We start from the raw sequence: 11,749 nt of genomic DNA, 5'->3' as shown, positions 1-11,749 counted from the left end.
ACATTGTGTGTTTTTATTTAAAGGTTACTGCCACTGCTATAAATATCTTTATTGACATTTTAGGAATGATTGACAAGGCAAGAACCTATACATCACTTTTGTTGTATAATAGCAATCCCTTAACCCACAGCATGTTTAGACCCTGTTTACACATACATATTTGTCGTTTTATGTGTATCGGTGCTATTAAGGTGACAGGCATGAACATATAATTAAAAACTGCTAAGAGGAGTCTGAATCAAGGTCATGTAAGCGTAACCTTTTACTATGGAAAACAGGCCCTTATAGGCCATTGTACACTAGTTTGTGAAAGTGTGGTCAGCTTCACTTGTATTTACTCAGGACTTCTCTTTGGACAACATGGTACATTATTACCATCGTCAACCATTCCCTATTTTGTATGAAACAATACAATTACAGAAGCAGAATGTTACACATTTCGATTACAAACAGACGAACACTAAGACACACCCACAGCAGTTACGTCACACACGTACTGCGCAATGCGAGGCTCTTCCCTTTCGGCCTCCGTAACCAGGAAGTGCTCACCCTCAACCCTCCCGGTGTTTTGTGTCACGTGGTTTACAGGAACCGACGGTGAGTTCAGTCACGTGACGTCGCGAGCACTTATTTCGTTTTAATTTTTTTATAGATGTGTGTGGTTATTGTAAATACACGTGTAATGTGGTGGTCACGGGGATACTCATGAGGCGGTATAGCGGTGAATTATGGCCACACTAACCCCTCAAAGAGATGGTTTACAGTGTATTGTATTACCCGGTGTCCAGCCTACTCTGGGAACGTTCATGTATAGCTAGCTACATATTTGTATTTCCTTCCTGATATCTGATCAATAAATGAAATACAATGTGTTGATAATCAAATGTGTGAAATCAGTGTTCACTGATGTATGTTATCTTCCCAATATACACATCAGATGTTAGGATGTTAAGATTGGAGTTGTCATTTCACAGAATGAGAAAGTATTTCATCAGCAGCAGTATTGTTATATATGACATTAGGTATTGGTATCTTTGTACTTTACTAGATTGTAAGCTGTTCAGGGCAGGATCCTCTCCTCCTGTATCACTGTCTGTATTAGTCTGTCATTTGCAATCCCTGTTTAATGTACAGCGCTGCATAATATGTTGGCGCTATATAAATCCTGTTTATTAATAATAATACTTTGATTACATTTGTGGAATGGTATAATAGTTCTTTGATTACAATTGTAGGACCTTAGTTAACATGTATATGTTTTTTTTTTTTCTTCCAGAAATGTCGCAAAGTTCAACAGTAGAAAGTCTCATAGAGATGGGATTCCCCCCATCCAGAGCGTATGTCACTGATCTTTTATGAACACTATGATGGAATTTTCTATATTAAACAAAAGATCAAAATCTGTACAATGAAACATTCCATGTATATTCTGTATTAGAAGAGAACCAGACTCCTCTCAGCAGTTTTTAATTATAGGTTTATGTCTGTCACTGTAAGAGGGGTACTTTTTACATTCTGGCTTGCATTAAGCAATTTTGTAATTTATAATTAAGCATTTTTTTTGTAGTTGGACTGTGTTGGACTGTGGATTTCTGTTCTGGCCATCTTTTACTTGATGGCATCACCACACAGCCATGCATTCCATTGTCTTTCAGATTCAAAATCATAAATGTGCACAGTAAATTTGTTGGAATTTAACATATACTTGACAAGTTTCAGCCCTTCAGATGATTCTCACCGATATAAATGGTTGTGCTCGTTTTGGTCAAGAATCTGACATGCATACAGCAGCAGTTGTCCGACATTGTTCATTGATCCGTCAGGACAGCGGAGTTACTCGTTCTTCCCCCTCCTCTCTTCATAGAACAGAACAGCACTTTGTGTGCACAGCTTTACTCCATTATCTCTCACTCTCTGTTAGTTACTATCATGAAATATGTATTTATATGTGTGTAAGCAGCCTAACACCATCCAAGACATCTTCCCACCCATCTACTATATACAAGTTCCAACTTGTGCCCCTAGTATGCCCCATTTTTCCATTGCCTTAGATTGCACCCTAACTGTTCCGTACCCCTGAAATGAGCCTGTCAATTCTGCTCGCAGGGAATCTGGATTGAAAAAGATATAACGATTATGTCACTTATTTCCATGTGTTTTAAAGGGATGGCCATTCTTTTACATAATTTACTCAATGACACCATGTAGCATCATGTAAATGTACAATGCTGACTTGTTTAGAACCTGTTCATTGACCAGTGTATTTCTTAATTTTTTTAACAATTGGTAAGTACAGTGCTTGGGAATTCCATAGTCTGACTATTCTCCAATTAATTAAAAAATGTGCTTAACATATGTGCTTTTGATTTGCAAATAATTTGCCTACCTAAATAATGTTTACATTGTGTTTATTCATGAGTTGCTATGACTGTCTGTCATAGGTGTCACATGGGCAGAAATTATTTTGATTGGTGCTCAAATGCATCCCCCTACAGGGGGCCATTGGGAGCTTATTACCATATCCTGAGCATGGGATGTTGTGGCATGTAAAGCAGCTTTAGCCCCATAAAGTTATTAAGCCATTACTTTCAACCTGAGATCAAACCTTGACTGTTTTAGAAATTCTGTTAAATTGTTAGGTTTCTTTTAGCACAGTCATTTTGTGTTGCTTCATTTTAGGGAAAAGGCAGTGGCTGCCACGGGAAACCAAGGAATAGAATCAGCAATGGACTGGTAAGTTGCAGTAGATCTGTATGTACATAGGAAGATTCCTGGACTTGCTGTTATTTCATTGTGATTGTTTTAGGCTGATGGAACATGAAGATGACCCTGACTTAGATGAACCTATTGAATCTGTATCCCAAGATACGCCCAGTGATGCAGCCCAAACAATGGACACAGGCACAGGTATGGAATTCCCCCCATTCATCTTAAAATTGTTTTGCCGTGTAAATAATATGAATATGATCATTTTAATTTTTGTACCTAAATAGTCATGTGGTTTCTGTAATTTATTATGGCATATGTATTTGGGATGTGGTACAGTATTGCGAACAATGAAACATATGCAAAGTTACATATATTACCTGAACAAACCAATTCTTTTAAAACTGAACTCCAGCCAGCTAATTAAACTGTTTATCTATATGTAAGATGTTTTGTTTGGGAAATATTTGTAATCCTGTTCAGCCAGTCATTTTTTGATTCCCAGTTTTCGGGGAAGAAGTTTTGTACACACATTGTATAGAATTTTCTCATATGAGGATAGTTTAAAGTGGATCTAAACCTGTGCTATTCGCCTATCCCCATTCTATCGCAGGGCACCGCCACCTTCCTTCTTTTTTTTCCTGGCAATCTTCGGCCAACTTGATTGGCTGTGGCCTGGATGGCGTAACTCCTGCACTGGGACATGTGAGTTCGCATTCTCAGTATGCTCAAAGGAAACTGGGTTTGCTGGGCTTCCCTGGCAACCACCTCTCCACACCGCATCAATCAGTCAACTAAGATAGATTATTGCAGATGGGACATTGCCTGTCCATAGTCTAAACTCGAAGCTACATGTATATTGAATTAGAATGGTTATTTTTATGAACACTAACTTACAAAATTATAGTCTTCTTTGTGTAAAAATGCAAATATTGAGAGGAATAGAACTTTTTTCAGCAGTGAACGGGTTTCCTGAATAGGTGTAAGAAAAATAGAAGACAGGTTGGTGTCCTCCACAAAAGAGAATATCCTCCATTCAGTCAGTGCTCCTTCCTCAGGAGACAGATTGCTGTTCTGAGACAGGCTGAGTGTCTAAGAACACCTAATACTGTTACCAGCAGTCTGGATTTGGGTGGTGCTGACAATATCTTCCCCTATCCCCCTGCATCTCCCCCCATCTTTCTGCAGTGAGTTTAATAGGCTCTAGGTACTTGTGGTTCTAATATCTGCAAACAAATAATTTACAACTACACAGGGCCCAGGGGTAATCTTGAGAAGGTTGTTTGTTATCTGGGTCCTTACTTACTTCTGTCCGACTGCATCAACCTCTTGGAGGAGGCTCTGCTTTGGGCTGTGATGCTCTTCTGTGGATTACTAGTTCCCAAACCCTCTTGAGGTGGTATTCTCCCAGCCTTTTTATGCAGTGAGGCTCTGTCTCACCCAGTGTTTTCGGTCATTCATTTGGCAGTTTGTAAAAGGGGGTAAACCTGTGAGGAGCCTGCACATCATGTGTGGTTTACTCATGGTGCGATTGTGGTGGGGCTTACCCAGGTTCTGCTGTACTTCCATGCCGTGTTTTGGATGCCATGGTGGAAAGCCTTGTGCATTTATGCCTAGACTTTGAGAGACACCTTGTATGAATGAGTAGACACATGTCCCCTCGTCACCAGAATTGGAGACAGTCCTGAAGTCCTAATTGTGGGTCAGGCAGAGAAAGGTTAGGGAGCAGCAGCTATATATTTCCATGAAAGTGGCTGTTCCATTTTAGGATTATGACTTCCCCCTTTTGATTCACATCTCCAAGGTGAGCTGTGCTATGCATTATCAATAGGTCACCACATTAGCAGACAAGGGCACCAAAATTTTCTCTGTTCTTAAAGAAGGGAGAGATTCATGCTTTAAAAGGACTTGTGATCCGTAGGTTCTCCTGTGTGTGTTCTGTTGTGGTTCACTAGCACAGCATTATGTTGTCCGACACATAGAAAAATCTGTGTCAGGAGTGCTTAGAAAAAGTAGTATGAATGGAAACTTTAACATTAGTCAAAGACCTGATCAGTAGTCTTAAAAAAAACACCTTTATAGGCTTACTACTGTGTGCTGGAGAACGTTAAACAACAGTCCCAAGTCTGTGTGTACCCTTTGCTGCGGCATGCTTCTGATAATTATAAGGTTTTTTAACTGATTACTGTTTGTTTTTTAACAGATCCTAGACAAGGCTTAACCGAAGAAGAGAGAGAAAAGCAGACAAAAAGGTGTGTGGAATATAGGAATTGGTGTCCGTAGATTTGGGGTTGGGTACATTAGGAACAAAAACAACATTTAAAATCACTATAGACATTCATTACTAAAATAATATAAAAAATAATGTATGAATCAATTTGTTTTTTATTTCTTTGTACTTTTTAGCAGCATGTACTGGTCAAGTATTCCTTAACCACCCAACCGTTAAACCCGACCTTGGTTCGGGTTAAAAAAAATTGCAATTATCGATAAACCCGAAAGGTTCGGGTTTATCGATCACTTACCTGGTCCCGCTGTGATCATCCAGCGTCGTGTTCGTGTTACAGCGTCGTCCTCCAGCGTCGATCTCCCTCTCCAGCGTCGGGTGCCTTCTCCGAGAAGAAGAAGCCGGCCGGCTTCTTCTTCTCCGTCCGTAGCGTGTACGTGTCCCTCGGTGATGATGTCGGTGCGTGTGCGGGAAATTCAAATTTAAACTCATTCAAACACATTTTGTATTGGATTGATGACAAACTCCTGTATCCAATCCAATACAAAATAATTCAAAATAAATACAAAGTATGTAATTAGTAAATTCAAACGCTCATTTTGTATTGGATTGAATACAAAGTCCTGTATCCAATCCAATACAAAATAATACAAAATATATTTATGTGGTTTTGTCTATAGGTATGTGACGTTGGACTCTGTTTTAAAATTTACCACACTAGGGAGGTGTTTTAGAAAAATATATTACTATACAGTATACCGAATTATCGCATTTTCAGTATTTTTCATTTATTTATGTATTCTTGTTTAAGCTTATTTTTGTGTCTTTTATTTAATTTTATTAAAAGTAATTTTTTTTTTTCACATGATTGTGTTTCAAACATTTTTTATATTCATGATATCTACTAGAACCCTGTTCGGACATATTTCTGTAAGTTACAGGTCTACAATTTAAAAAAAAAAATTCATGAAAAACAGTGTACCGCTTTTGGTACAGAAATCTAGACATCAGTGTAACGCCCAGGTGGTTAAAGTAAACCTGTGCTATTTATTTACAGGAGAAAGGCATTGCTATAGCCTCCATTCATAGAGCAAGGACAGGTTCACTTTAAATTTATTGATTTTATTTTTATTTTTTTTTGCACATATTGTCTGATAATGGTCAAGACTAAGAATAAAATAATTTTATTTAACATTTACCAACATTTTGTAATCAGCCAAATATTAGGGATTATTTCATGTGTATATGTCTTATTTACCACTGGCAACCATCATGTGGAGCTGCATGCTAATTTCCCATTTTTACTATTTTTTTTTACACTGAATAGCCAGTGTTGTGTAAATGGACACAACGTCATTGCAGCACTGCGAAATATGTAAATTGTCCTTTACACCATAAGCATTATGTCTGCAGGATGCTGGAACTCATAGCTCAAAAGCAACAAGAACGTGAAGAGCGAGAAAAACGGGAGCGAATCGAGCAGGAACTACAGAGGCGGAAACAGGGGCAAGAGTTATCTGCAATTAAACAAAAACTTCAAGAGCAAGAGATGCAGAAAGCAGTGGAAGAGAGGAGGCGAGAAAAACAAGAAGAGAGACTGGCCAGGTTAGCTCCTGTGTGTAATGATCAGGAGATATGCACCACATCAAGTTATTTAATGCCTTGTTCACATGGGCATAAGATCAGTGTGCACGAAAAGCTTTGCAAAAAGCAAAGCTTTTTGGCAAGCCCCAAACAGCCTTTTTAAATCATCATTTAGCTCCAGTGAAGTTAAATGCACATCTTAAAGAAATGTGCTATTCATTTTTAAATATGCTCTAGTTATAATCTGTACTGTTTGTATAATAGGCAAAAAAATTATGTGTTCTTTTTTCATTTGAATGGGCAATGAAAGTGTTTTCTATGTGTAACTTGTGAGGGTAAACAGTTAAACCTCTTGCAGCTGCCACCTTCTTCAATGACAGTGGACCACAAAGGAATATATTTATGTGTCTTGTTCTTATATGCAGAGAGCGTGTCCGGGATAAAATTGCAAGGGATAAAGCAGAGAGAGCCAGAAGGGTGAGTACAAGGTGCTGCATTTCATTGCCTTCATGTAAGGCACATGAGAAGTTTTGTTTAACATACTGTAGTCACAGGTCATGGCAATTAAATACTTTCAGTATGTAGTAGTCAGTTCACATTGGGGATAATTTAAATAAAAGTGGAGCAGTTGACCATAGCCACCTGAAAAAAATCTATGCTTCATTTTAAAGATGACACTTGATATGCTAACTTGTTTATTCTCATCCTTTTTCCTTTCTTTTAATTGGGGCCCCTGGAGGTGTTGAAAACAAAATATGTAGCTCTGCTTGCAAAACCTACCTCCTCTCTGGTGCTTATCCTTTTAGTAATAGCATTTAATCACTAGATGTCCCCAATCTGACCGAGAAAATCCTGTGTGTGCAGGGCATCATGGGCCCACCCCTTTGAAGAGGTTTCCCTACAGCACTATTTAATTTCAGAACGGGGCTAATGTCCTCAAGTTGGTGCCACGTTTTGCATTATCAAAGACTTACTGCTAGGAAACAATCCATAAAGAACCCTGACAGTAATGTTTAAAGTTCTTGTAAAAGGCAAGTGTGCCATTATTTTTTAGTGATATGGTCATTCATTTCTCATAATCACGAAGCAGTAAGCTCCTGTTTAAGTACCTTCTAGTAAAAGTTTGTGTGTGTGTGTAAGTGTGTGTAAGAATAGTATTTAACACGGTTAAAATGTTATTTTAATGCACTATTCTCCTTTTTCCAGTACGGCGGAGAGGCATCAGATCCAATCTCCCCTTCAGCACAAACACCTGTTCAAGCAGCTACACACCCTTCTTCACCAACGCAGGAGCCACCTACTAAGAAGGAGTATGATCAGTGTCGTATACAGGTAACTCCGGGTAAACTGTGTTATCTAACTGTCCTCTCATATGCAGAAATCGTAAAGGCTTGCAAAATCTGTTACCTTTTTGGTCTTTCTGGTAATATGAATCTTCAAGCAAAATTGAAAGTTTAATTTGTTTATGCAACCTTTTTTATAAACTAGAAATGATGTTGAGAGTGTGTGGTTTATATTGCACAAAATCAGATGTTTTTGTTTTTGATTCCAAGTAATATAAATTTGTTCTCAGGTCCGCCTCCTGGATGGTACCGCCCTATCACAAACATTTCGTGCTCGAGAGCAGCTGGCTGCTGTTCGCTTGTATGTGGAATTAAACTGGCCTGGTGGCCCACAAGGACCTTTTAACCTTATAACTAGCTTCCCACGAAGGGTGTTTACTGAAGAAGATATGGAAAAGCCACTACAGGAGCTTGGTGAGTGTTTCAAGGGCACAAGATAAAATCCTGCAGGTTTTTTAAATATATATATATTTTTGTAGTGACTTGCTGGCACCAGCATACATCAGGAACCCATGCATTTTGTCCTTTTTTTCTTTGAAGTTGTAGTGTAGAAATGGCTGGTGCCAATTGTAGGCTTTACTGAACTTCTACAATCAAAGGGACAGACATGGGATCCCACTTTGCTTTCAGTTGGTCAAGAGACATTGCTGCCATTCCCATTGCATCAGCAGTTGTACTATCATCACAAATTGCAGCAACAAAAATATTTTGTTTCATTCAATTAATGATACTAAACCAGTCAGCATTCCATATTATATTATTGTGTAGCTGCACTCTAACCCTGGAGATTGTACAGTGAATTAATTTATTTGTAAGTAAAATAAATGCAATTGATTCAATGCTTTCTTTAGGTATGTATGGGACATATTTTGTTTTCTCATTATTGCTGCTTATACATTTGCAGGTTTGGTGCCTTCAGCTGTTTTGATTGTCGCAAAAAAATAAACTGCACAAGAATCATGCCAACTGAACCAAAAATAGAAGAGGCCCAAGAAGATAGCAAAGAACCAGTACTGACAAACCTGATGGCCATCTTTCGGCAAGGATCACACAGACTATTTCCCCATCTCTCCATACTGTGATGTGCTAGCCTATATATTTTATTGGGGAAATAAACAGTTGTGTGAAATCCTTATATTTACTCCTTATATAAGTCCATCTGCTAAAGACAACCAGGATTTTCATATCTGTACAAATTAAAAAAAAAATCTTCCTTCTACAAATTTTTCTTGGATGCTGTTAGGAATAGCTTATATTGTGTAGATCAACACTTCCAAAGGGTCAAACATGGAACTCATTCTTGCTAAAAAGAAATCAGTTATGATTGAAGCACAGAGGTTGACTCTTCTCACTAAAAATGCTAGTTGCTTTACTGTCAGGCGGAGCCCCTTGCTTTAATACCTTGCTTCACTAATCCAGAACAATATTGCTGATAAAGCCTTTTGATATTCTGCATTTGTGTCAGGTTAGTGACATAAAAAGTGTTGAAAATAGGGGATCAGTATTGACCTGACAGTTGTAGTAGGAAAGCACATTATTAACTCTTTATTCTAATTAGGCTTTGAGCGGAAGTTACAGTTTCTGTTGTCAGGCAAACAGGCTTCTAAAAGTGGAGAACAAGGGCACATCAATACATCAAAGTGGTGATCTGAAACTCTGTTGTATTGAAAAGATTAACACCACTTCATAACTGCTGGAAAGGCATTTGCAACATACAGTGAGAGAAAGAAGTATTTGATCCCCTGCTGATTTTGTATGTTTGCCCTCTGAAAAAGAAATGACCAGTCTATATTTGTAATGGTAGGTTTATTGTAGCTATGAGAGACAGAATAACAAGAACCTTCAAAAAACAGTGCGCTGAAGTCAGAGCTTGATGTGCATTGTAATGAGTGAAATAAGAATTTATTCCCCTATCAACCAGCAAGATTTCAGGCTTCCTGGTGTTTTTCCTGTATGCAGGTAAGGAGCTGAGAATAGGAGCACCCTCTGTAAGGGAGTGCTTCTAATCCAAGCTTGTACCTGAATAAAAGAAACCTGCCCACAAAATCAATAAATGGGATTCCAAACTAGCAACCATGGCCAAGACCAAATAGCTGTCCAAGGATGTCAGAGATAAGATTGTAGACCTACACAAGGCTGGCCTGGTCTACAAGACTACCGCCAACCAGCATGGTGAGAAGGTGACAACAGTTGGAACGATAATTCACAAATGGAAGAAACACAAAATACCTGTCAATCTCCCTCAGTCTGGGCCTCCATGCAAGATTCCCCCTCGTGGAGTTGCAATGATCAGGGGAATAGTGATGAAGCTACCCTCAGGGCAGCTGGGACCATAGTCCCCAAGAAAACAATTGTTTACACACTGAAGGCCTGAAATCTTGCAGAACCTGCAGTTTGCCAATGAACATCTGAATGATCCAGAGGAGAACCGAGAGTTCTGTGAAAGTCTTGTGGTCAGATAAGACCAAAAATTAAGCTCTTTGGCATCAACTCAACTCGCCGTGTTTGGAGGAGGAGGAATGCTGCCTATGACCACAAGAACACCATCCCCACCGTCAAACATGAAGGTGGACACATTATGCTTTGGGGCTGTTTTTCTGCTAAAGCGACAGGACACCTTCACCACATCGAAGGGACAATGGACGGGGCCATGTACCATACAATCATGGGTGAGCACTTCCTTCCCCCAGCCAGGGCATTGAAAATAGGTCCTGGATGGGTATTCTAGCATGACAATGACCCAAAACACACAAAGGAGTGGCTCAAGAAGAAGCACATGAAGGTTCTGGAGTGGCCTAGCCAGTCTCCAGACCTTAATCCCATAGAAAATCTGTGGAGGGAGCTGAAGGTTTGAGTTGCCAAACATCAGCAAACAACAGCCTCGACATCAGCAAACAACAGCCTCGAAACCTGACTGACTTGGGAGAGGATCTGCAAAGAGGAGTGGGACAAAATACCTCCTGAGATGTGTGCAAACCTGGTGGCCAACTACAAGAAAAGTCTGACCTCTGTGATTGCCAACAAAGGGTTTGCCACCAAGTCATCTTTTGCGAAGGGATCAAATACTTATTTCACTCATTTCAACCCACATCAAGCTCTGACTTTTGAGCACTGGGTTTTTGAGGGTTCTTTTGTTGTTATTCTGTCTAAATATAGACTGGTCATTTCTGTGTCGGAGGGCAAACCTACAAAATCAACACTGGATCAAATACTTCTTTCCCTTACTGTACTTTAGAGGGTCTCCATTGTTGCATTTGGAATTCCTCACTTTTAAATTGGAAAACAAATAAAACTAAATGTTTCAAATAGGGATGTTAGCCCCTGGAATTATTGACTGTGTCTCCATATACAAATCTCGAACATTTCTTAAAACACAAAAGTTATTCTTTTTTGAACATTGAAAGTGTAATTTCAAAGAATATATACAAATAGATGTGTAAATCCAAAACTGTATTTTGTGTCTTTTATATCTACCAGAGTTAACCTTTAAAGTACGCATATTGTTAATACAAGGGTTGACCTTCTGAAAATGCAAGTTTGCTTATCTGTTATGCTGACCTATTAACTAAACTATACTTTTTAAGTAACCTGTTTAGAAGAATCAAACCTTGTCAATCTACTTGTCTGGGTCAAAACCTTAAAATTATTAGTAGGGACGTTGGTGCGCATACGGGAGTGCTGATGCAGGACGTGATCTGATGGGCTTCGTGCTCCTCCATTTCCCAGGCACAATCTGAAGCTGCAGCATCTTCTATCCATCCAGCAGAGGATTGGTAACCATTTCTCTACCTGACCATCGCGATGGGAAAGTCAGGGCTAAAACAGAGAGCTCGTAATCTCTGCCCCCCAAACTCCCCTCAGAGATTCCAATTTGGCACCGGCACGAGAG

General features: G+C 39.2%; 1 protein-coding gene across 2 annotated transcripts; it reads left to right on the top strand.

The window, feature by feature from the left end:
* The first annotated feature begins 485 nt into the window (after nucleotides 1–485).
* On the top strand, nucleotides 486–11,308 carry UBXN1 (UBX domain protein 1). 2 transcript variants are annotated; one of them, XM_072421639.1, is made up of 10 exons: nucleotides 486–597; nucleotides 1,277–1,337; nucleotides 2,680–2,733; nucleotides 2,807–2,901; nucleotides 4,910–4,958; nucleotides 6,347–6,538; nucleotides 6,943–6,994; nucleotides 7,724–7,849; nucleotides 8,091–8,274; nucleotides 8,765–11,308. In XM_072421639.1, exons 1-10 carry the CDS (start codon nucleotides 504–506, stop codon nucleotides 8,803–8,805), a joined length of 948 nt encoding a protein of 315 aa, XP_072277740.1. In that variant the 5' UTR covers nucleotides 486–503; the 3' UTR covers nucleotides 8,806–11,308. The 2 variants fall into 2 exon arrangements, with proteins under 2 accessions (XP_072277740.1, XP_072277739.1); XM_072421638.1 differs by having other exon boundaries at nucleotides 2,807–2,907.
* The last annotated feature ends 441 nt before the right edge of the window (nucleotides 11,309–11,749 follow it).

This window comes from Pyxicephalus adspersus, chromosome 9 (genome assembly GCF_032062135.1).
Source record: "Pyxicephalus adspersus chromosome 9, UCB_Pads_2.0, whole genome shotgun sequence".
NCBI classification, from domain to species: Eukaryota; Metazoa; Chordata; class Amphibia; order Anura; family Pyxicephalidae; genus Pyxicephalus; species Pyxicephalus adspersus.
This window is presented reverse-complemented; position numbering and strand designations above follow the sequence as displayed.

Coding starts and splice junctions, on each gene's coding strand:
- UBXN1 (XM_072421638.1), top strand. CDS start 504: ATGCGAGGCTCTTCCCTTTCGGCCTCCGTAACCAGGAAGTGCTCACCC. Junction 4,959..6,346: donor AGAGAAAAGCAGACAAAAAG/GTGTGTGGAATA, acceptor TTATGTCTGCAG/GATGCTGGAACTCATAGCTC. Junction 6,995..7,723: donor AAGCAGAGAGAGCCAGAAGG/GTGAGTACAAGG, acceptor TCCTTTTTCCAG/TACGGCGGAGAGGCATCAGA.